This window comes from Ostrinia furnacalis, unplaced genomic scaffold (genome assembly GCF_004193835.3).
Source record: "Ostrinia furnacalis isolate ACB-3 unplaced genomic scaffold, ASM419383v2 OfSCF1433, whole genome shotgun sequence".
Classification (NCBI taxonomy): domain Eukaryota; kingdom Metazoa; phylum Arthropoda; class Insecta; order Lepidoptera; family Crambidae; genus Ostrinia; species Ostrinia furnacalis.
In genome coordinates, this window is record NW_021131672.1 from 94,246 (window position 1) to 120,817 (window position 26,572).

General features: G+C 37.8%; 1 protein-coding gene across 11 annotated transcripts; it reads left to right on the forward strand.

The window, feature by feature from the left end:
- The first annotated feature begins 278 nt into the window (after positions 1-278).
- LOC114352723 (protein bric-a-brac 2) lies at positions 279-25,924 on the forward strand. Of its 11 annotated transcripts, none has more exons than XM_028304407.1 (12): positions 279-557; positions 1,148-1,320; positions 4,324-4,369; positions 4,796-4,859; positions 8,698-8,811; positions 9,858-10,012; positions 11,604-11,649; positions 22,584-22,759; positions 23,755-23,877; positions 24,336-24,490; positions 24,824-24,881; positions 25,408-25,924. In XM_028304407.1, exons 1-12 carry the CDS (start codon positions 498-500, stop codon positions 25,498-25,500), a joined length of 1,263 nt encoding a protein of 420 aa, XP_028160208.1. In that variant the 5' UTR covers positions 279-497; the 3' UTR covers positions 25,501-25,924. The 11 variants fall into 11 exon arrangements, with proteins under 11 accessions (XP_028160208.1, XP_028160210.1, XP_028160211.1 ...); XM_028304409.1 differs by having other exon boundaries at positions 22,602-22,759; XM_028304410.1 differs by lacking the exons at positions 8,698-8,811; positions 9,858-10,012; positions 11,604-11,649 and adding exons at positions 5,780-5,893; positions 6,723-6,877; positions 7,604-7,649 and having other exon boundaries at positions 25,392-25,923.
- The last annotated feature ends 648 nt before the right edge of the window (positions 25,925-26,572 follow it).

The window sequence follows — 26,572 nt, forward strand, 5'->3', positions numbered from 1 at the left end:
TATTTTGTTTTTGACAGGACCTTACTCTACAGTGGCGCCATCTTGACGAGTGCAAATGCGATAGTCCTCCTACCACTTTAGCGCTCACCAGTTGGTGCCACTGTCTTCGCTACTAGCAAGTGACAGGACCTTACTCTACAGTGGCGCAAACTGGTGAGCGCTAAAACGATAGCCCTCATTGCATAGTAGGGTACTGTTCCCGTATTTCGCTCCAGTGTTTCCATAAAAATTCTTCAAAAGAAATATTTATTAATACATTCTTTTCTTTCTTTACAGGTATATAAACAAAAAAATCAATCGGTCCCAGTATTAAAACTATACAATCTAGTCTAAATAGTTTCTACTTAAAAAGTATTGTTTGTACTTAAAAATAAAGCTTAAAAAACTGTGATAATTTTCATGGACGTTTATACCAAGTGCAATTTATAGACTAATGTCAACGGCCAAAGATAAAATATAAGTAATTATTATGTTGTCCAATTGAACGGGAAACAAAGATGGCGGCGGCACCACAGCAGTTCTGCGTTCGGTGGAACTCTTACCATACAAACTTACAGGTGAATATAATTTGCATTTTAAGGTTGAGTTGCACCATCTAACTTTAACCGTAACTATAACAATAACTGGTGTTTTTTGTTTAGATTTTGACAAATTTTTGATGTTTTATTTCATTAATTAAGATAGGTGTTATATTTTATTAATGAGGGTCATCAGTTGGTACCACTGCTGTCGTGTAAGATCCTATCGTTTGCCAGTGGCGCCAACTAGTACCTAACTAAGGTCACTATGTAGGACAAATTAATGAAGGCCACAGCACCCATGTTTCTTTTAGCATCGGCGATATTGCGACTGTATCGATGTAGCATCGCGGTTTCGCGACTTCGGTTTTGCGGTATCGGAATCGCGCGTTAAGCGACTGCTGTCGCTGTGAGCGCCGATTTAATTGCTTTTCGGAAGCAACTCAATTGCTGCGTTAAGCGTTTTTAAGTGTATGGTGTGGAATAACTATGTGGTCGCTGCATTCAGCTTCTAAAAAGCGGCTAATAGTCGATCGCCGATGCTTAAAGTAGCGTGTGTGCTGTGGCTCTTAATGGATCACTTACACACTATACTGCTTAATTAATAATACATGTTTATTTAATTCCAGGCGGTGTTTCCCCGGCTGCTATTGACGGAGCAGTTTGCCGACGTCACATTAGCATGCGAGTCGCGGCAACTGCGCTGCCACAAGCTCGTGCTGTCGGCGTGCTCGGCCTACCTCGAGCGGCTGCTGCTGCACAACCCGTGCGACCACCCCATCGTGCTGATGCGAGACATGAGGTGACGTCACAGTAGGAGGGCGTCCATTAATTACAGAGGGGGTCAAGAAAAACCTCACTATCAGATGAGGGGAGAGGGGGGGTCTCGATAATCACGTAATTTTTTCAGCAAGAAAAGGGTCAAATTGCGAGAAAACTGGGTTATTTTAAATTAAAAAAAAATGATTTTAAGATGATAATGATAAATGCTGCATAACCCGTGCGACCACCCCATCGAGCTAATGCGAGACATGAGGTGACGTCACTGTACTAACTAGGGTGATCGCTATAGTAATTAGCCAATACATAGTTATTGGCTGTGCCGGTATGCATAATACTTAATCTCTTCATATCTTGGCACATTGGCCAACATGGCACATTGACCAACTTGCCTAAAATGAAAAAACACAAGCCTAATGGAAGTTATTAAGAGAGGAAAAGAGACAAATATTTTTTCTGAGCAATACGCAGTCCAATGTAGTACCTAAATATTTTTGTCTCTTATTAACAATCCAATATGCCAATAACTATGTATAGGCTAATTACTATAGCAGGGCATTTCTCTGTAAGCTCGTACAGGTCCCATACAAATGCTGTCCTGGCAATTATTTTTTAACATTTTCCAAAAAACCGTGATCCATTTCAAAGAAAATTGTCTATTATTTTAGTTAGATAAGGAGTCCCACTGAAATTATTAATATTTTCCGAGTTATTAGCGATTTTCCAAGAAATCATGACAGGGGACTGTTAATTGAGACAGAGGACTGTTATACTTTAAGAAAAAGTCATTTTAAATTGATCAATTATTTATTATTTTATAGCAAATCAATAGTAAACAAAATTTCTTTATAAAAAATTAACAGAAATAACAACTTTCCTTAATAAACATTCATATCAAAAATTAACCTTAACCTCTGAGGCACTGAATTCCGAGTACCACCCGTTCCTGCTATTTCATCATCAAATCTTTGAGGGGAATTTGTGGTCAATTCAGGTTCAGCAGATTAAAGATTTTCCGTTATAATGCTCACAAGAACCACTGTTGCAAAAGCAGCTGACACTTTTCATTGTTAGTCATCAACATCATTTCAGCACTGGACGTCCACTGCTGAACATAGGCCTCCCGCCCTCCCCCAATGACTTCCACATCGCACAGTTGGTAGAGCGGCCTGCATCCAACGCCTTCCTGCTACCTTTATGAGGTCGTCGGTCCACCCACAAGGTGGCTCGGTGTCGCTTGTCTCTCGCTGCGTTTTCCGGTACATGGCCTCTACTCCAGAACCTTGCTGCCTCATTGTTAGTGTTTTATATTTATTTGGAAAGCCGAGGATGGACCAGGAATGAATACTTGCGACCTGATGCACATATTTGTGCAATTTCAGGCAGAGGACTGTTGCCAGGGGACTGTGTATTTCGGCTAGATTTCACAATATTTACGAAAATGATGTTAAATAGTGTTTTAAGAATCTACCGATCAATTGAGACGTAAATATTATATCAATTTATACTTTATTTAGAGATTATTAAGTAATTAACATGCATATTATGACTTACCAGAGGACTGTGTGTGGTAGCGATTCAAGCGCGTGTTCACCTCACAAATGACGCTCTGACACTAAAAAAATAGGCATCTCAACGCCGCATTCGGCAAGGTTGCCTATTTTATAGCAATTGCATTTCATTTCACTCAAAAAAAAACATCGTAGCTATTATAGTTTTTTTATATTATGAATTTAAATTTTTGGCAGGGGACTGTATTAAAATTCTGGGGACAAAGTTTACAGGAGTTTACTAAATAAATAAAATTGGTAATGAGAGCTTGTTTTACGAAAATAATATAATTTCATTATTATTCTTTATGCTATGAGCTGCCAGATGTATGTAGTTTCAATATCTTCTTCGTAAATCTCATTTCTAGGCGGAAATGCAGTGATGGGGACAGCCAGGGGACTGTATTTTTCGGGCTTCAATCGAGTCTAGAAAAAAACTAAAAATAGTTATGGTTCTAAAAACAAAGGGCCCGTAAAGTTTTGGGGTTAAAGTTTCATTACGAGTGTGTTTTTTTTTAATATTTTAATTGCTTTTTGAAAAAATCGGCCGGGACAGCCGATTACGAGCTTACAGAGAATCGCCCAGCAATCACCCTACACTAGCGTGCGAGACGCGGCTACTGCTCCACAACCCGTGCGAGCACCCCATCGTGCTGATGCGAGACATGAGGTGACGTCACTATAGTGTAGGCCACGTGACATCCACTGTTGGACAAATGCCTCCCTCAAAGATTTTTATAACAAATCGTTCTGCGCTGCCCACATCAAGCTACTCTCACGACATAATCCCCTGTGAGCACTTATCGTGTTTATGTGAGACATGAGGTGACGTCACAGTCACTTTCAAGGAGTTAAGTCAAACCACCTAAAAATAAACCTAAAAAATCTGACTAGCCCCCCCATCCTAGGCCAGAAGCTGGGTATGACTTGCCCTGCTAGGCCAGAAGCTGGCTGCAACTCCTGTGTAGCTTATACCTAGGAATCTGTTCTTGTCAACTGATAAATCCTCTCCTGTAGATGTGCATGTGGATTGAGTGATCCTTGCTTCAATCTTAACAAAAATCGAGGAAGTTTTACTTAAAATATGTTAAAACATTGCGATGAAGTTTCAAAATTTGTTAAACCTAAGATAAAAANAGGAAATGACCCATTCTATCCGCCAAATCATTTTGGCACACGATGCGCCAAACACCCTGTATAACTTGAAGTTAAAATGGGTTAAGATGCGTCGGGAATGGCCCTTGGGCCTGCCCTTAAGCCGCCTATTTTTTATATAAAAAAAAATAAAAAATATGCGTAAGTATCATTATGCGTACCTAATTACATTCTGCCAAGATAAATTATTATGGCTAAAAATTGTATGCAAGTGGATAAAGCATTTCATTACCTACCATTTCTTTGTCCTGTACCTGCTGTTATAAATGTTTCTGTGCCAAATCTCTATTCTATTCTAATCAAACTCGTTATTGGTGCAGGTTCAGCGAGATGCAAGCGCTGGTAGACTTCATGTACAAGGGCGAAGTAAACGTCACGCAGGAGGAGTTGCCCAGTCTTCTTAAATCNCAATGTATTAACATATTTTAAGTAAAACTTCCTCGATTTTTGTTAAGATTGAAGCAAGGATCACTCAATCCACATGCACATCTCCTGTAGGCCTAAGATGCGCGCCGCGATAAGCAGTTATCACGTCATTTTATCGATTTTGCCCATACATTTTGACGTCGATAAAAGTTATCACCGCGCGCATCTTAGGCCTACAGGACTGGACATACCAACCACTGATTCAATTGCCTCTGTAGTCGAGAGGTAATGACATCTCAGACCCAGAGGTCCTGGATAAAATTTCATTTATATTCGTCACATGTCAAAAATTAATTCATAACAGCTCGTTATTGTTTCAGGTTCAGCGAGATGCAAGCGCTGGTAGACTTCATGTACAAGGGAGAAGTAAACGTCACGCAGGAGGAGCTGCCCAGTCTGCTTAAATCCGCTGAAGCCTTGCAGATCAGAGGTAAGTCACTCTAACATCTGTTTTAGGGTTCCATAGAACGAACCTAGCCATCTCCCTGAAGCCTTGCAGATCAGAGGTAAGTCACTCTAACATCTAAAACTCAGTAAAACTCATTTATTTCTGTAAGTAGGCTTTAAAAAAGCACTTTTACACGTCCCAGTATTAACCCTACCACTGCTTCAGGACAATAAATGGGCCAGTGCTGAGAAGAAGCAGCGCAAGAAACTCAGACACTATTGTCAGCCTCTTTTTAAAATGTTTACAGGTTTTCAAAATACATAGTTATAAATATTTATGCAAGCTAGGCAGTTACGCATCCCAAACATTTTTATCTTTTAAATAATCATCGACTTTATAGTAGCCCTTTTTCATTAAGGTACTTAAGTCACTTTAACATCTGTTTTAGGGTTCCATAGAACGAACCTAGCCATCTCCCTGTGTGTTAGCCAAGACTCTTTTACTCAGGAGTTCTTGGGATTCGTTCGTTCGTTTCAGCCAAATGACGTCCACTGCTGGACAAAGGCCTTTCAAAAGGATTTCCATAACGTGGGAGGTATCAAGTTTAAATTGATATCGGTTAGTCAGCTCTGCAATCCCTTGATCCCTGAAAATGGTACCCTTAATTTTCCTTAATTTCCATATTTTTCGTTTACTAAATCATTGATTGTCATAGACCGCAGTAACCATTCACCACAGCAACTAGCTAGGATGCGCTCCATGACGATATTGTTATTGAGGCATTCGTCTTCTAAAAGCTATCCACGATAACATTTATGGTGGTGCGCCCTAACCCAGCTGGAATGGGTAAAAATCGGGATTCTGTTATTAATAGAATTCTACATTGTATCTGATGAACCGTACCGCCTATGGTACGAAGTTCGCCGGGTCAGCTAGTAGTGTATCTGTCTTAATTCGTCCAGGACTGTGCTCCGGCGAGGCGGCGGCTGCGGAAGGCGCTCGAGCGGACTCCACCAAAGACTTCACGGTCGCGAGTGACGCTCTCGTCGCGCACGCCACCGGCAACGCCGGCAACGGTGAGCATTTACAGGGTAACACAATACTATACAGGGTAACACATGGAAAATCTTACAGGATAACACTTAGAGGGAGACACTTACAGGGTAACACTTAGGGAGACACTTACAGGGTAACACATGGCCACTCGTACGGGGTGACACTTAAGGAGGCACTTACAGGATCACACTTATGGAGACACTTACAGGGTAACACATGGCCACCCGTACGGGGTGACACTTAAGGAGGCACTTACAGGATAACACTTATGGAGACACTTACAGGGTAAAACTTAGGGAGACACTTACAGGGTAACACTTAGGGTGACACTTACAGAGTAACACTTAAGGAGACACTTACAGGGTAACACTTAAAGAGACACTTACAGGGTAACACTTAAGCAGACACTTACAGGGAAACTCTTACAGGTAACACTTACCGGGTAACACTAACTTACAGGGTATGAGGGTATTACATAGAGGGTCACTCTTACAGGGAAACAAAAATAGAGTAACACTTACAGGAAAACAAAAATAGGGTAACACTTACAGGAAAACATTAATAGGGTGACAGATACAGGGCAAACGCTTACAGAGAAACACATGCAGGATAACACATAGGTACTGGGAAACAAATGAAGAGTGACACTTACAGGGAAACTCATACAGGGTAACATTTACATAAAGGATAACACTTACATACAGGGCAACACATAAATACACTAATTTTACTATTATTTTTTCACAACCAAATTCAAAAAAGGTTTTAATTATCCTTTATCTAAATATTCACACCTCGTTAAAAATAAAGAAATTTGAATTTTGTATTGAATCTATGTGATTCCCACAGGCCCAGCCCCGGCCAAAGCCACGCCAAACCACGCCACGCCCAACGGACACAAGAAACGCAAGTCGGAGGAGCGGCCCGAAGTGAAGGAGGAGACTGTGGAGGAAGACGGACTGTACTACGGAGAACTGGACCCTGAACACATGGAATATAATGAGGTCAGTCACTTTCACAGTCCCAGGTTTGACTCCTACGGGGACAAAGTTTTCTACAGTACTCCGAGTCAAGCACAAAGCATAACCAGGTCAGTTACTCTTTATCTACAGCTTACTCCGTGCTTAAGCACCTCTGTGCCTCTGCCCCTTGACAGTCACTTTTCACAGCATTTGACCTACGTGTTCTACTGGTAAGACAGCCTATCTCAGACCTGGAGGTAGTCAGTCACTCTCATAGCCTCTGTGGTGTAGTACCAAGTCTTATGCCCTTTATCACCATCAATCCCTATTTTTAAGTGACCCCTTTGAAAACAAAATTCCTGTTGTGTGCCCATAAGGGTCACTTAAAAATTAGGGATTGATGGTGAAAACGGGCATTAGAGACGCCCAGAGGTAACACTGATAGGGTATCACTCACTGGGAAACACATACAGTGTAACACAGGATGACCACTTACAGGGTAACACAGGGTGACCACTTACAGGGTATCACTAACATGCAGGGTGACACATGCAGGGTAACTTACATTTTTTTATGCAGGACAAGGCAGGTATTTGACCGCATACATGCAGGGAAACAGTATCAGGGTAACACATACCTCTGTGGTGTAGTAGCAAGTGGTAACACCTAAAGAAACTGTGAAGCCACTACAAACCACGCCACAAACTAAAGTGTACCTACTTTAAAAACTGTATAATAAATTTTTAATTTTTATATATTTTTTCATAGGACGAGGAACCGGGAAAACCTGGAAGCAGTCTGGGACAAACTTCAGGTGAGTTTTCAAATTATTTTTACAAAAGAATAACTATTTTTATTTTTCTTTTTTCTTTTAAAAATCAATGTTTGTTTGCAATGTGACTTCTCTGTCACTTTGCCTTTTATTTTGGTGCTTCGAATAGCTTTTTATTTATTTTAATAAATTTTTTACTTCGATTTTTTTATGTTTTAAAAAGTCGTTAGTCAATGTGTAATTACTTGTGGAATTTTGCGATTATTATTGGATTTTTTTTATAAATATCGAGCTTTTCGAAGGACTATTTTTTAACTTTCGCGTTTATAAAATGTTATTGTTATTTTTCAAACGATTGGATGCGTTTATTTTTATTAAAAAGTGTGCGTGTACGAAGATCATATTGTGAATGGACATTGTCTCAAAAAATACAAGAAAAAAATGCGAAAAAACGAATGTCTGTAAGGTAGGCTAATTTTGTATTAATTCGTGATTTATTTAGTAGAAATAGATGAACCATGAATGTTAAACGGTTTTTTTTGTTTATTTTTTTACAACGCAGGACTATCTTACAGACATTGGTCTTTTTTTGATTTTTTTTCGTTACCGCACTAGCATTCATGGTTCGCAAATGCATGGAGTCGTTTACGCTGAATATTTTTTTGTATATATATATTTTTTTTTAGGTCGCCGCGTGCCTTACATCAGAGTGAAGCCGGAGAGCGAGTTATTCTTCCAAAACAAACTGCAAAGCTTAGCGAAAGCGAATTCTGAGTACATAAGCCGACTGTCCAAAATGAATCCATCNAAATTTATCGTTTACTAAATCATAGATTGTCATAGACCGCAGTAACCATTCACCACAGCAACTAGCTAGGATGCGCTCCATGACGATATTGTTATTGAGGCATTCGGCTTCTAAAAGCTATCCACGATAACATTTATGGTGGTGCGCCCTAACCCAGCTGGAATGGGTAAAAATCGGGATTCTGTTATTAATAGAATTCTACATTGTATCTGATGAACCGTAATGCCTATGGTACGAAGTTCGCCGGGTCAGCTAGTAGTGTATCTGTCTTAATTCGTCCAGGTCTGTGCTCGGGCGAGGCGGCGGCTGCGGAAGGCGCTCGAGCGGACTCCACCAAAGACTTCACGGTCGCGAGTGACGCTCTCGTCGCGCACGCCACCGGCAACGCCGGCAACGGTGAGCATTTACAGGGTAACACATGGCGGCACTTACAGGGTAACACTTGGGGAGATACTTACAGGGTAACACTTAGGGAGACACTTACAGGCTAACACTTAGAGGGTCACACATACTGGGTAACACTAAGAGGGTCACACATACTGGGTAACACTACGGAGACACTTACAGGGTAACGCTTAGGGAGACACTTATAGGGTAACACTTAGGGTGACACTTACAGGGCAACAGTTAGGGTGACACTTGCATGGTAACGCTTAGGGAGACACTTATAGGGTAACACTTAGGGTGACACTTACAGGGTAACACTTAGGGTGACGCTTACAGGGTAACGGTTAGGGAGACACTTATAGGGTGACACTTAAGGAGACACTTACAGGATAACACTTATGGAGACACTTACAGGGTAAAACTTAGGGAGACACTTACAGGGTAAAACTTAGGGAGACACTTCAGGGTAATACTTAGAGGGTCACACTTACTGGGTATCACTTACGGGGAAACACAAGGTAACCCTTACATACTGGGTAACGCTTACAGGGAAACGCAAACAGGGTACCATTTAGGGAGACACTTACAGGGTAACGCTTAGGAAGATACTTACTGGGTATCACTTACGGGGAAAAACAAGGTAACTCTTACATACTGGGTAACGCATACGGGGTAGTACTTACAGAGAAATGCAGACAGGGTAACACTTACATACAGGGTAATATTAACAGGGAAACAAAAATAGGGTAACACTTATAGGGAAACATTGACATGGTGACAATTACAGGGAAAACGCTTACAGGGAAACATTATACAGGATAACACATACGGGGAAACAAATAAAGGGTGACACTTACAGGGAAACTCATACAGGGTAACATTTACATAAAGGATAACACTTACATACAGGGCAACACATAAATACACTAATTTTACTATTATTTTTTCACAACCAAATTCAAAAAAGATTTTAATTTATCCTTTATCTAAATATTCACACCTCGTTAAAAATAAAGAAATTTGAATTTTGTATTGAATCTATGTGATTCCCACAGGCCCAGCCCCGGCCAAAGCCACGCCAAACCACGCCACGCCCAACGGACACAAGAAACGCAAGTCGGAGGAGCGGCCCGAAGTGAAGGAGGAGACTGTGGAGGAAGACGGACTGTATTACGGCGAACTGGACCCTGAACACATGGAATATAACGAGGTCAGTCACTCTCACAGCGTCTGAAGTCAAGTAGAATGTCTTAGGAATGCCCAGCGGTGAAAGAGGAAACTGTAGACCCTCCATGGATTAAGCACGAGGTTAGTTATTCTTGCAGCCTGTTAAAACCACCTTGGTGATCTCTGGCGAGACCACCTGTCAGACCCAAAGGTATAGTCTGGTCTGCGAGCACGTAGAATTTTGTCCAATGACCCCAAGCTACCCATCCTTATCGCTCGCACGTAATTATGTTGCCCCCGTCGCACAGTCGCGACAGCAATATAATTACGCGCGAGCGATAAGGATGGGTAGCTTGGAGTCATTGGACAAAATTCTACGTGCTCGCAGACCGGGCTTTAGTCACTCTTTACAGCTGCGGCAGTCAATGGCAAGACCACCATTAGGTGATTAGATACTCCTACAACTTTTAACCTTTGTGGTCTGCTTGTGACAACGCCTGTCGCAGACCTAGAGGTAGTCAGTCACTCTTACAGCCTCTGTAGTCTAGTAGCAAGTCGGTGGAGCGGCCCGAAGTGAAGCAGGAGACTGTGGAGGAAGACGGACTGTACTACGGTGAACTGGACCCTCAGCACATGGAGTATAATGAGGTCAGTTGCTTTTACAGGACCTAGGTTTGATTCCCAAGAAGGACAAAATTTAAATAAGTAAGTACGTCAGTCACTTTAACAGCGAGCCAGCCTTAGTGGTCTTATGGCGTGAGCACCTGTCAAACTATGAGCTGATCAGTCACTCTTATTTATAGCCTCAAGGTTTTTAAAACCAACCACCTTGAGGTGGTTAGCTACTCTTACAGCCTCGGTGGTCTACTGGTAAGACCACCTATCAGATCCAGGGGTGGTAAGTTACTCTTACAGCCGCAACGGTCAGTGGCAAACCCAACTGTCAAACCATTAGGTCAATCACTCTTTAAAGCCCTCTGGGCCTCTGTGGTCTATTGTCAGACCCAGAGGTGGTCAGATACTTACAACCTTTAGACCGGAGAATGGAGTATAATGAGGTTAGTCGCTTTTACAGCCCCAGGTTTGATTCAAGGTTTTCCCAGGAATCTAGGTTTGATTCCCAACGGGGCCTAAATTTTCTACTGGAGCCCCCATGGAGTAGGCAGGTACGAGGTCAGTCACTCTCACAGCCTCTTACTGCTTTGGTGGTCTTCTGGAGTAGATAATCACCTGTCAGACTGAGATATGGTCAGTTATTACAGTTTCTGAGGTTTAGTAGCAAGCCTTAGGGACGCCTAGAGGTGACACTGATTGCAGATGTGGTCAGTTATTACAGTTTCTGAGGTTTAGTAGCAAGTCTTAGGAACGCCCAGAGGTGACACTGACAAAGTATCACTGGGAAACACATACAGGGTAACACAGGGTGACCACTTACAGTGTAACACTTACATGCATAGTGACACTTATATAAATGCTGCGAAACAGTAACAGGGTTAAACATACATCTGTGGTGTAGTAGCAAGTGAAAGAGACGCCTAAAGAAACTGTGAAGCCATGACAAACTATGCTACAAACTAAATATGCATTTTAAAAACTGTATAATAAATTTTTAATTTTTATATATTTATTCGTAGGATGAGGAACCGGGAAAACCTGGGAGCAGTCTTGGACAAACTTCAGGTGAGTTTTCTTATTATTTTTATTAGAAAAACTATTTTTATTTTTTTCTTTTAAAAATTCAATGTTTGTTTGCAATGTGACTTCTCTGTCACTTTGCCTTTTATTTTGGTGCTTCGAATAGCTTTTTATTTATTTTAATATTCTTTTTACTTCGAATTTTTTATGTTTTAAAAAGTCGTTAGTCAATTTGTAATTTCTTGTGGAATTTGCGATTATTATTGGAACATTTTTATAAATATCGAGCTTTTCGAAGGACTTAAAAATATTTTTAAACATTCGCGTTGATAAAAATGTTTTTGTTATTTTTCAAACGATTGGATGCGTTTATTTTGATTAAAAAGTGTGCGTGTACGAAGATCATATTGTGAATGGACATTGTCTCAAAAAATACAAGAAAAAAATGCGAAAAAACGAATGTCTGTAAGGTAGGCTAATTTTGTATTAATTCGTGATTTATTTAGTAGAAATAGATGAACCATGAATGTTAAACGGTTTTTTGTTTATTTTTTTACAACGCAGGACTATCTTACAGACATTGGTCTTTTTTTGTTTTTTTTTCGTTACCGCACTAGCATTCATGGTTCGCAAATGCATGGAGTCGTTTACGCTGTATATTTTTTTGTATATATATATATTTTTTTAGGTCGCCGCGTGCCTTACATCAGAGTGAAGCCGGAGAGCGAGTTATTCTTCCAAAACAAACTGCAAAGCTTAGCGAAAGCGAACTCTGAGTACATAAGCCGACTGTCCAAAATGAATCCATCAGAAATGCGCAACGAATTCAGCAAATACGGCTTCAACACTAACACCAATACGGAAGACTTAAAATCGCACGACAAATCTGAAAACGACTATTACAAGTCCTGGCTGGAACAAAACGGGGAGTTAGAGGTGTCGTTGCTGAAAGCTGGCCAAAAGAAAATGGCTCCTAAGACGCAGCCAGCAAAGTCTGAAGTCGAGCTGATACCGAAGTCTTCTTTGAATCAGGAGAAGACGCAGATTAGACGGCGCGGGCGCCCTCCGTTGTTCAAAGACAAAAATCTAGACATAGGAGAGACGGTTTTAAAGTCAGATCTGGACCAGTTTTTGGAGGGGAAGGAAGTCAGTTCCTCTGGGTTGTCCAGGAAAGATCTGGAAAGGGTTATGATGGGGAAATTCAACCCAAATAGAAGGTACTCGAATGAGGCCATGTGGGCGGCTTTGATGGATGTGAAGAAAGGAGGAAGCATCTACAGGTGAGTTATTTCATCATTATCATTTCAGCCATAGGACGTCCACTGCTGAACATAGGCTATGACTTCCATCATGACCGGTTGGCAGCGGCCTGCATCCAGCGCCTTCCTGCTACCTTTATGAGTTTATTTATTTAGCTTGAATTTCTGTTTCTTTGTCACAGAAAGACAATCACTAGATTCACTAGCTTGTCCGTTTAAAAATTGAGATAAAAGTTACCTTATGTTTTTTCGTAGGTCTCAAACTATCTCTCATATTAAACCGTCAGTGATCCATTTTAACATTGTCAGGCACCTATGGTAACTCATAAGCGCTTTTTAAAAGCCCATATGCAGAAAATGTATGACATTTTAATATCTGGCTCATTAATGTCTATGACATCAGCTGAAAGAAAAATATCTTCAAATGATTATGTCAAGACCGTTACTAAAAATCATAAAATATATGCTGAAAGGGTTCAGAACAAATATGTACTTTATTTTATTGTTATTGATTGTATTTATTTTATTCCAGAGCGGCCCAAACCCACAAAGTGCCTCGCAAATCGCTCCGCAACTGGATGAAGCGTTGCCACATTAAGTCCTCCTTCCCCATGCCACAACAGCTTAAACAGTTCGTCGAAAACAGCAAGAAACAGAAAGAATACAACTATCAAAATATAGAAAAAAGTGGCACGGAAACCGACGCAGGAGAGGTAGTGTCGTATGAAACGGAACTGGAGTTCGGTAAGCACTTCCTGATGAACACCGCGTCTAGTGAGGATGAGAAGAATGACGCGAAAACGGCCGAGAATGACGCGGACGATGACGCAGCCATCAATATGTCATTGCATGAATAGAGGATTTTTATGTCACTGTCATGTCAGTGATAGATAGTTTGAGTTGAAAATGTTTTATTTTTTTGAGTTGGTGTCACTGGTTTTTTTTAGTTTTCGAGATTTTTTTGTCTCCCTGTGGAAAAATGAAATGTTTTCCTTAGTGTTTTGTTCATGGTGTTTACATTGCTGTTCCTATTTTTACTGATAAAATATGTTTTTTTGTTTCTAAAGAATTAGGCGTTGATATTGTGTATTTTTAGGGCTGATAGTTATGTTTGACAAAATATTTTTAACATAGACTCTATTAATTTTCTCGTACAAGAATATGTATGGGAAAGAAAAAAAAAACAACATAGGAACATTTCAAATGTTTGTTATTTTTCTCCAGTGACACCAACTCTGTTTTGTATACTTAAATCCTATTTTATTGTATACAATGTTTTTTCGTCTTCATCCAAAAAGACCTTTTAAACAAAAAAAATGTATACACGTAGTAAAATTGTCAGCCATTTTAGATTTTAAATTGGCGTATACGAAACTTTGAAACTGCCAAAGAAAAACAAAGATTAGTGAAAAGAAACCCTATTGAAAAATTATTTACCCAAAGAAAGAATTATTTATCATTTAAGCAATTATTTCCTATTTTGTCCTGCAATACTAGATCCCAAAGATATTTAAAGAAATATTTAAAACACCCAATTCGCGTTACTAAAAAACTACTATTCAAACCTACCATACGGTAGTTTTTGGCTCAGTGTTGCCAATTCGAAAATAGAAGCTTCCAAATGGTAGTTTTTGCCGCGATTGGTAGATTCGTATGTTATTTATTTTATTTGCGTTAGTATTGCTGTAAGTATTAGTTAATTCAATTAAGTATGTTACGGAAAATTGGCCTTTTTGAGAAATTGTGTGCTTTGTAATGGACTTCGTCCAAATTATATTGAAAAGACTTGAATAATATGAAATTTTAGTGTTTATTGTGTAAGGTAAGGTAGGTCTTTGAAGTACTTCGATGATAACGACCAGATATTTAGGTTGCACGTTTGAATCTTGCAAAAACATATGAAAACAGTTTTAAATTACTCGTTACTAAAAATAATTCATCAACCTTAGGTCATTTAGTCTCCATTGCAGGAGCATGACCAGAGGCAATTTGGCCTACACTCCCCACGCTGGCCAGATAGGTTGGGGAGGCCTGACGTTCGCGTATGCCTAATCATTTTATAGCTTTTAAAATATAGTAAAAAAAATTGAACTGAAATCTGGTAGTTATTATTGATAGAGATTTTCTGTGGTTGTATTTTGTTTTATATGATAAAATATCGTTATGTAAANTATGTAAAGTCTTCTGCAGTAAGAACTAAAATGTCGACTAGGCCTTTATTTACAGAGGCATGTAAGGATAGGGGGAGAGAACTATGAGATTTTAGTTGGAGGAGATAAGTAACAATTTATGAATGTCAAGTCATTGTTTTGTTGTAAAATGTAATTAGTAAAATAGAGTTCTGCCAATGAAATAACGTTATAGAGGTATAAAAAAAAACAAAATATTTCAATCATTCAAATCAAAAATCAACCACAGAAGACATTATTTTAAAATATAATCGCTTTTTAAATTAAATGTATTAATTTATTTATATTTAAATGAAGTTTGCGTACTTAATTAGTTGACATCGAAGTTGGGTCGACAAACAATCGATTCGGGACCGAGTTTATCGATTAGTTTAGTTTTAATCGGTATGTTCCTTTAGATATCTTTATTGCGGCTAAATAGAATAAAATCAGCACTTATTAAAATTTCCATCTAGTGGCTATATTTATTTATAAATGAGACCAAAGAGCAGACTAAGTTAAACAAAAAATATTCAAAAATATACAAAAAAAAAATTGTCAATCAGCAGAAACTTACAAGAAAATACTAACACTTTGTTTCACATCTTTTACATATTGTAAAAAGCTACTACTTCTGATAGTCAAATTCACGTGCTCTTCTTCTCTAAACAAAACGTGAAATACCTACATGTTATATTCCATTTAGTCGCAATAAAAATGTCATAATATTCGTTTCCAGTAAGTTAATTGCTTTGAAGTGATTGTGGTTTTGTAGAGAAAGTGTTTTATACATTTTTTAAACAATTATATATACCAAGAGATGGCGCTTTTTACGCATTATTATGATAATAGGAGTATGTCATTGGTGTTGTGAAAAAATCGTTCGCAGTTCATATTTAAAAAACATTTAAAATCTTTCAATAAAATTAAGTCGTATAATACTATTATGTATTTAATATTAAAAGGTGGTATACATTGTACAATGTACTATACATACCTAAACTACTAGAAAATTGCCGGCAATGTGCCCAAAGTGAAATATATAAAACACTTTCTAAATCCAAGAAGTGCCTCCTAGTATATATCTAAATATACATAATTTATTAGTGTGTAAGTGGCTATGATGTAGATATACAATTAATTACATTTATATATCACATATAATATACTATATAAAATGTTGTATGCAGTATTACATTATGTAAGTGTTTTCTTTGTGTATGTAGATTTGGTTATACATAATGTACTTAATTTAATAGTACTATAATTATGTTGTCATTTTTGTTTTAAATACATATTTTTATGTATACAACGTGATCATTACCCTTTACTGTTCTATATATTTATATATTGATTGATATAGTAACGTTTTAACAAAATGTTTACATAATTATACCCAAAAAAAATAAATGAAATTTGGTAATGGTCATACGTAAGTATTTTAATTTAGTTTTCATTAAAAATTGTACGTTATGAGTTGTCTTTTGAGTTATCACTTGTTGGCTTGTGTATAATAAGTGCCTTTATAATGCCATGTACTTAAAAATTAAAACACTTAACGTCCATGCGGTGTACTTAGTTGTGTATGTGTGTGTCTACACTATGTATTGGAATATTGAAAAATTTAAGCTCACCAGATAATATGACTATGATGGATTTGGGCTATATTTTAGGTAGAGGTAAGAACAATACTACTTACCTTATGAAAATGTTTCGAAAAGACTAAAGTTACTACTGAGTGTCGCTGCCCTGGTGGTGAAAACATCTCGAATGCCTTAATTTTACTACGATTTTAATACGGTCTTTGTTTTCTACGAATAACTAAATATTTTGACCGATATATTCAGTTTTGAAGCCAACAAAATTAAAGAAAATGTGACTAAAAATTCAGTACTAAATTTTTGTGACAGTGAAGTATTGCAATAAAATATTAATTGGCCTTTCAAATTGGTGCCTAAGCTACTATAACGCCAAAATAAAAAGTATTTCCAAAGATAAATAGTGCCTTTCGCTTTGTCTTAATGAACTTGAAAGTTTATCAACTCTACAAGTGACAACTCTATTATATTCGATTCCAAATCGTTGTTTTGCTTATATGTATATTGTATAAGTTATGTTGTATGATACACTGAGAAGTTTCCGCCCGTCTGGTACATTTGATGTTAACATTTTGTACCGGTTTTGCTACATCATGAGAGTTCAATAAATATACTGAAAAGAAAAGTGCATTTTTATTCTTTGGTTTTCGCTTCCCAATGTAATTTTAGGTAAAGTTTTGAGCTTTTTAATACCAACGGGGTTTTGTAAGGTATTTATAGGGCGTAACTTTACGTAAAATTCACGTCCATATACACACAGTTGTGCGTAACTGTCTGAAGAATACCTACACTCAATAATTTCATTTCATTGCAAGTTGTACCTATTTGTTACAAGCCCGTATAGTATAGAATGAAATTCATGATTATTAATACCAAGATGAAATTCGTACACAATAATTTATACCAATAAAAGCTCGACGTTATTATGGTATTAAATACCGTTATTACTCCAAAACTTTTCCTGAAAATCCTTAGTGCGTCTTTTCCTTGCTTTTTACGATCCACAAATTATTTTAAATATTGCGACTGTAAAAATCTTACTAGCATGTTAGAGATATTGGCGTATTGATTAAAGAGTCATCAAGTCCAACATGTATACTAATGTATATACGTGTATATTATTATTTTTTATCAATTCTATATACAACGTATATTAAAAACATGAGTTGTCAGACGGATGTATACAGATATAGACTAATAATATACGCCAATATCGCTCAATTTTAGAGTCGCACGCCCGCCTGTAGGAAGCCAGGAAAAGAAACGCCCAGGTTTATTCTATATTAATCAACACAGCCTGTAATACAAGGGGCGATTTCATTTCCTTGCTTGTTACAGGTGTGCGGACATCCACGGAAATTGTGACGCGGCATTTTATTGACATGGACCACGGAATACCACTGAATATACACGCGAGACCTCGGATCGTCGGAAGGAGACCCAACGCTATCGTCAACATTGAAACAGACGTGTTCCAAGAGAAATCTTACAAGCAATATTCGTCCCAACACCTGAGAGATGCGCTCATCGCTGTGAAAAAAGGCTATAGTGTGTATGCAGCTTCGAATAAATACGGTGTGCCACGGAAAACTTTGAGGAATTGGATGGAAAAGTATGACATTAAGAGTCAGTTTTCGAAAGGCAGACGCGGAACGAGAGGTGCGCCTATACTAGACCCGCTGGATTTGATGCAAGAAGCCCGTTCTGAGAGGTATGACGAGGCATTATAATTCTACACTGACTTGAGTAAAAGAACAATCCACAATAAAGTAAGTTTCAGTAATATAATTTTGTGATTTTCTTGGAAAATTATAGGCATTTTATAGAGTTGACTCAAAAATAGATTTTTTTACAAATCAAAAAATAGACTACGTTTTTCGGTTCGAATTTAAATATAATATAACGAGGTATAATTAATCAATGTGTATTGAAAGTAGCAGCCGAATAACTGTATTAAATCTTGCCAAATATTTCCTAAGATATTTCCATGATGTAGTTATGTACGGCAATATTGTCCTGGTGTTAAATGAAAAAATATTCTTAAACTTAGTGATATTTAGTGTTGATAGTAAACGCAGTTATTATTATTTAGTATATTTATATTGCTGTGTAAAATGCGAAGTAAAAGTCTGAAACTGTTTCTCAAATTGATTGGCTTTCCATTTAATTTTTTTCAGTCATGATTATGTTTTGCCGTCGTCAGTCAGTCATTTAGTTATTATACACCGAATATAGTGTGCCTCAAAAGAAGATAATATTTATCAATCAATATAATAATTTGAGAAACTAGAGGGTTAGTGGAGAATGCGGTACGGTGGTAGCATAATCCTTAGCAATTGATTCTTAATATACATATTTGAAAAAAGTATGAAATATTCGTATTTATTAATATGTGGATATAATTTTTAATTTTTGCTTACCTATCCTTAATATAATGTTATGTAACTATATGTATACTATATGTCATAATTATATGTATAATAATTATAATTAATGCTATAAAATACTGTATCTCAATGTCTAAGTATGAAATAAATTGATATGATTGCTAAATATTGCGTAGTTTACATATTATATATTTTTACAGGGATAAACACATAAAGATAAGAGCCAAAGATAATGAAAAGCATTGTCAAAGTTTGTTCTAATCATACATCTAAGGTATAGTTTATTATAGTCGTAGTTAAGTAGTACCTAATTATAAAAAAATATTATTATAATTTAATGATTTATAAAATAGTAAACGTGTACTTANATCAAACACAAAATATCACGTTATAAATAATACAAAAATGACTGAAGTGTATTCAAACAACGAATAATTTAACCAAAATGGTGCTTGGAGTGTCTGCAAGACGTCTTAGACGAAATGCTTGATGACGTACCCTTAGCGTTACACCAAATGCTCTACTACCAGCAGGATGGTGCTCCCCCACAGTAAGGACTTCAAGTGCTCGAAATACGTTTGGTGAACAGTGGATTGGACGAGGGGTCCAGTAGCTTGGCCACCACGATCCTCGGACCTGACACCAATGGATTTTTGGAGTGACTTGAAACAACTGGTATGCGCCGAAGAGATAATCAGTGTAAACGCGTCACATGAAAGGATTGTTTTAGTGAAGCTGTGATACAAAACGTTTATGTGTTGCGAAAACTAAAGCGAAAAACCTACGCTTCGCCGTGCTAGACTGTGCCTTCATCAGAACGGAGGACACTTTGAACACTTGCTTCGCAGTACGTAAACTTTGTAAGTAGGAACTTATAAATAAATAATTAATTGTGAATAAGGTGATTTCATTTCATACTTAATTTATTAATTTGTATAAATAGGGTACAATGTTGTAAATTAATTGAAACCCTATTAATTATTACGTATTTTTGACGGTCCTAAGTCCGTAAAGTAGAAAGGAAAATCTGAAATCAATTGAAGAGTATTTTAAAATAGTTATTATGACTGGATAAAAAGGCTGGTACCCAAAGCCATAAAATTAAGAACTAGGCCACGCCCACTAGGTTTATTCCACTTGCACCTGTAGGACGTGCGAGACAAAGTTGGTTTATTCCAATTTGTACTGAAAAACCAAATTTACTAAAATCTTAGTGTACTTTCTTTACGGGAGTCTCTTGTTTATCTTAAATAATAGGTATTGTTACCTACTTTTATCTCTGTGAATATGGCAAGAATGCAAAGTAACACGGTGTATATGTTAATAATATAGATCAAAATAAAACTTATTTGTATAAAATAATATGGTTGGCTGATGTTATAGATAGTCACTGAATACTTAATACATCGATGGTGTAATATAAAAGTGAATTGTGACTAGTATACCTATCATTTTATAAGCGATACGAACCCGCTTAGCACTTTTTGTCGTCGCGATATCCAGTCCAAAGTGTAGACCATGGATAAGGTGGTTAATTAGGTACCTAACACATACTGTGACTAGCGTGGACATAACCACGTTAGTCACAGTGTGAATATACCTTAACAGGATACAAATGGATTGGGCCACTGTTTATGCTAATATGCAATAAGTTAGCCGAAAAAATATGAAATAGTTAAGATATTGTGGCAAGCTGACATTGCAATATTATTGAATAATATTAATTTTATGATAAGGTTAGTAATTTTCATACTATTTCAAATTTATTTATAGGCAAAATTGTACTTAATCTGGTCTAGTCTAATTTTAAGTTATTTACGAAGTAATAAAAAGTGACTTCGTATTTTGTAGGTAGGTAGATGATTTCATTAGTCCTATACTAAATATTATAATTACTCAATAATTTTAAATCTTTATATATTATCTTTTAAAATGAGTATATAAAATGGCGAGAAAGAACTTACTGTGTATTTTTTTCCAAATGCATTTTATTTGCGCCAAAGTGAACGTTGCAATATGTACTTATTTTATTTTGTTTTCACATAAAATATAGATTTTAGCTATGATTTTAGTCATGTCATAATTTAGTTCCTAGCAGGCCAAAGTAGATTTAGTTTGTGTTTCATATTTTGTTAATTATTTTTAGTTTAATTATTCAGTTTAGTAAAAAAGCAACGAATTATGTATTATTTGTTAAAGTGTGATTATTTTAAATTATAATAAGCAGATGTATAATATGTATAAGCCAAGATAGTAACAGATATATTTTTACACATTCAATACATAAACATGATTTATTTGAAATAATATTATAAATACATTGTTTTAGCAGCTATACATTATATAATAATCAATAATTAATTTAATATATTTACTTGCCAATATCTCAATAAAAGAAATAGTAATTCAACAGACTGTACTTTCAAATAATATTTAATGTATCATTTCATGAAAAGTTTTTTAAACATATTGTTTGTTTAGCTACTTATTATAATTATTCTTATTTAATATGTTAAACAGATTTTCCATAATTTTACCTATACAACCTCCTGTTATTATATACGAACGTGAACTAAATAAATAATTATATATATTTTACATTAAAACGGCTACAATTTTAGTGTCATGAGTATTGTACGGGTGACTGTATTATTATAATTAATATATTTAAGGTTTACGTCGTCAATCATTAGTTTTATTTATTTACCCCATTTAGTAACTTGTTTTTATCTTAAGATAAAATATTAAACGAGTTAAAGTTGTATAAAAGAGAAGTGGTATCGTTGTTTTTAGAAAAACAGCGTCTATTTCTACTGACATAAGATTTTATAGACATTAGAATGCAGTGATTCTTAAACGTCAGGTGGCAAGAATCGGAACTGATAACCCCCTATTGAAAGCAGCGCCCTCCTATCAATGTCATATCTGGGACACTTCAGTTTTGTCAAACTGTAGCTTGATGTTCTGCCGGAGCTGAGCTAAGTTTGAACATATTACACTACCCGGTGGAGTTAACTGCGCATCTGGCGGCTGTGACGTCACATCTACGCTCTGGTACGGACGGGGCAGACGAGGGCAGGTGTACAGGTTAGGACGTCGCACACTTATCCGCACCGTAACGTAAACGCCTCGCCTCGCAATTGACAGCGCGCGGAATGCGATACGGTGTTGATCCCTTTCCGAGTTGAAAAGTCAGCTATGAGCTTAAGTGAGAGGGGGAGTAGCATTAAATTTGACATTTATAAAACTCATATCCTGATACACCGCGTCATGTGGTATGCACTTGACACATATTATGCTGAGACGGGGACCTTTTTGCTGCTGCAACGCCGCCTAAGTAACTTTCCCTATTAATTTTAATTAGTTATCATTCTTTTGACTGGTTCTGTAATGTTGACCGTTTATTTTATGTTTGTATGTGTATTCATGTGGCAGCAAAATAAACGTTATTCTATTCTATTCTATTCAAGCGAGATGCGCAATTAGCTCGATCAGGTTGCATATTATAATAATATTATTTATAATATATGTATAATTTATTGATATCAACTTATCATCTACCTGTAGATGTTGTGGTATCTACAGAGCCGTCGGAGTTCGCGATAGCCAACGTGCAGTGCCAGTACGACAGCCCGTCCGACACGGAGTCGGTGGCGTCGGTCGCAGGCGTGCGGACGGCTGACGACCACACGTACGACACGAGGGACGAGCCGCCCGCGTTTATTATACACCAGACGAACAATGTGAGTGTTGCTTTTGCCCGTTACTTGACCAGGGCCCCGATTACGCTAAAATTTTCATCTTCAACGTGCCCGGACCAAGAACGAACATCAGCTGTTTTGACAAATCCTTATCACGGTCACGCTTTGACAGCTAGTTGATACGAAGCATAGACGTAAACGTTAAGCGAAATATCTCATGTGACAATGAAAATACTAGGAAGGTACGTCGATTACCGTAATACCGAATTTGCATCTCAGCTGGAATGAAAAACTGAGCGCAACTGGAGAAGAAGCGCGTATGTATTGGAGACGTTAAAAATTAGCGTAATCGGGGCACAGGGTGGTACATTTAATCATGATCATCATCATCAGAGGGCCTAGTGTGAGTTTACAGCAAACGCGCTCACTGGCGCATAAAAAATGACATTAAATGTATGACGGATTGTACAGCGCCCCTAGCGGTAAACGTTGAAAAACTAACATTTTCATACATTTTTTAAACGCGCTCATGTAAACTCACACTCAGACCACAGGTCATTTGGTCTCCACTGCAGTAGCACGCACGACTCTATGAGAGAATCAGGCCTTCACAATCACAGCCCATTCGGCCGTGGGGAGTAGGATTTATACTTCTAAATCAAGGCAATGGTAAATTAGTAATGGTCATGCTCCTGAAATGGAGATCAAAGACCTGATGATGATGATGATTGAAGACCTCGAAGTTTTGTATGGCGCCCTTCAGCTAAGTATGTGTTGGAGTGTCGACTTGCTTACCTATGTCACACCTACGTATTTATGTATAGCAGAGGACTTCTGTAGGCTAATGATGATGATGACGACAACCTATTGCTCTACCCCAGGCTTGACGGATTAATGGAATGATGTCAACCACCTACCCAATTATTGAATTATTTTACCTAAATTTTAACACCATTCTTTCTCTAATAACTTAGTACACTTTGAAACCAATATTTCCCTTATTATATGGGGTAATTTCACCCATTCTTCCCCAACAGGTGTCCCAGTCACTCTCGCTGCCGTCGAGTCCGTTCGTGGAAGTCCGGCCCAAGATCATGACCATCGGCCCTTCGCACAACACACCGGCTGTCAACGTCATACACGTGGGGGATAGACCGCAGGTAAGAGGGAGTAAATTTTTTTATTGATCAAAGATTAAGGCCTATTTAAATTCGAATTCTTGTTAAAAGGATAAAGGCTTGAAGTTATCGTTGCACAGTGGGCACATGGGTCTTTTTCATGGACCTAGCTTCTAGCTCAAGGAAGGCAGTCTGATCCAGGACGTCCAGGACGGTCCAACCCAGTTTTTAGACCGGTTTCTTCGCTCATGGGCTTACAGTTTTCAGGGGGGAAAGCCCCACCTAATGGGGCTGGCGTGCCGCTGAATGATTGAAGACCTTATTTAGAGTTTTGTTTGTCAAAACAAATTAAATGATCCATGAACTCATTCTTAGATATTGCCTTGATCAAAGATTGCCACAGCATGCATTAGAACCTGTCGTCTTATCTGAAGATATTATTATGACTATCAATGTATTCTTGTGATTTCGTTTGAATTTTGATTATTACTGTTTCCCAGATCCAAACGCCGCAGTCAACGCAGCCAGAGTTCAACATAAACAAGCGCATCCGGCGGAGTGAAGTAGTCTTGCGCCAGGCCGCTGATTGTGTCAGCCGCGGACTCACCTTCCAGACCGTGTCGGAGCAGTTCAACATACCCATATCCACCATCAGGTCAGTTTTGGCTAAATAAGAATCTACAACAAATAAGCCACCTAAAAAAAAACTGTAGGCCTGAATGCCATCTGAAGCCAATGACACAACGTTAGGCCAAAAATGAAACCTTCAACTAAAAGAGCTTTTTCAGGTCAAAACGGCACCTTAAGCCAAACGAGCCACTTAAGACCAAACCACCTACGATTAAAAGAACCTCTTCAGGTCAGAACCACTACATTTTACTAAAACAGACTCGTTAAGCCATAATAAGTCACTTGATTATTTATGAAAGGGGAACGAAAAGAAACTATCTAACTATGAATAAAGTAAATATAGATTTTTTATCTGCAGGTTCTTCATGGCACGCAAAGGCATCTTACCTCGGAGGCGGCGCGGGCGCAGCACACAAGTAAGTAACCCAACTTCTGACTCACTCGCTGTTTCATTTTATATTTGTCTACACTATTTTCTGCTCGTGACTTTCTCGAAACCCTTTTGTACCCTTTGCACCACCGGCCTGCACCACTGGTGGTGCAAAGGGTATTTTTAAATCCCTCTTGCACCACCAACAGTGTGCCATAGAAAGCTATGCCCATGATGCAAGAAAGATTATTTAACTTTTTGCAAAGTTGAATAATACTTCCCCCTCTTTAATATTTATTTTAAGGAGAAAGTTAGCCTATAATTGATCACATTCACCGATCAGTATAAAATATTACAGTCTACAAACAGACATATACATAGTAACTTACAAAACAAAGCATTTAAGTATGTTTATATCCTTTGACTGGTACTGGTGATTTTTCATTACATTTTCGTTGCAAAACAGCTCTTCTTACAACGACATAAGACAATAAGTAGAACGATTAGTATGCTTTGTAATGTGTGTAACTGTCTAAATAATACTAAACGCGTATAGTTCGACCCGTTCCCAGCTGAAGCCGTGCAGTAGTCCCGAGCCGCCGTTCCACATGCAGCACTTCAAGCTTCCCCATATGCTACCGCTCACTGACGAGCCTGACAACTGAGGCTGAGGGTAGGCGAAGATACAAGCGAGGCGAGCTCGGGGGTAGGCGAAGAAACATGAGGCTTGCGCTTATTCTGAGTCAACTACTAACTGTGTCTATAGGCGCATTTTAAAATAAATGTCTAACTAAAGTACATGATTACATTTTACAACCCAGGTTTAACTACTGTATGTAAAAGTAGTTTTTAAAAGTGTGTTTGCAAAAAAGACCGTGATCTGGGTCGAAGTGCAGTGTAACTTTTGTGATCCGGGTCGAAGTGCAGAGTAACTTTTGTGACCCGGGTCGAAGTGCATTGTAACTTTTGTGATCCGGGTCGAAGTGCAGAGTAACTTTTGTGATCCGGGTCGAAGTGCAGAGTAACTTTTGTGACCCGGGTCGAAGTGCAGCGTAACTTATGTGACCCGGGTCGAAATGCAGAGTAACTTTTGTGATCCGGGTCGAAGTGCAGTGTAACTTTTGTGACCCGGGTCGAAGTGCAAAGTAACTNATATTTAATATGTTAAACAGATTTTCCATAATTTTACCTATACAACCTCCTGTTATTATATACGAACGTGAACTAAATAAATAATTATATATATTTTACATTAAAACGGCTGCAATTTTAGTGTCATGAGTATTGTACGGGTGACTGTATTATTAAATTAATATATTTAAGGTTTACGTCGTCAATCATTAGTTTTATTTATTCACCCCATCAAGTAACTTTTGTTTTTATCTTAAGATAAATATAAATATTAAACAAGTTAAAGTTGTATAAAAGAGAAGTGGTATCGTTTTTTTTAGCAAAAGATCGTCTATTTCTACTGACATAAGATTTTATAGACATTAGAATGCAGTGATTCTTAAACGTCAGGTGGCAAGAATCGGAACTGATAACCCCCTATTGATAGCAGCGCCCTTCTATCAATATCATAACTGGGACACTTCAGTTTTGTCAAACTGTAGCTTGATATTCTGCCGTACAAGCTGAGCTAAGTTTGAACATATTATGCTACCCGGTGGAGTTAACTGCGCATCTGGCGGCTGTGACGTCACATCTACGCTCTGGTACGGACGGGGCAGACGAGGG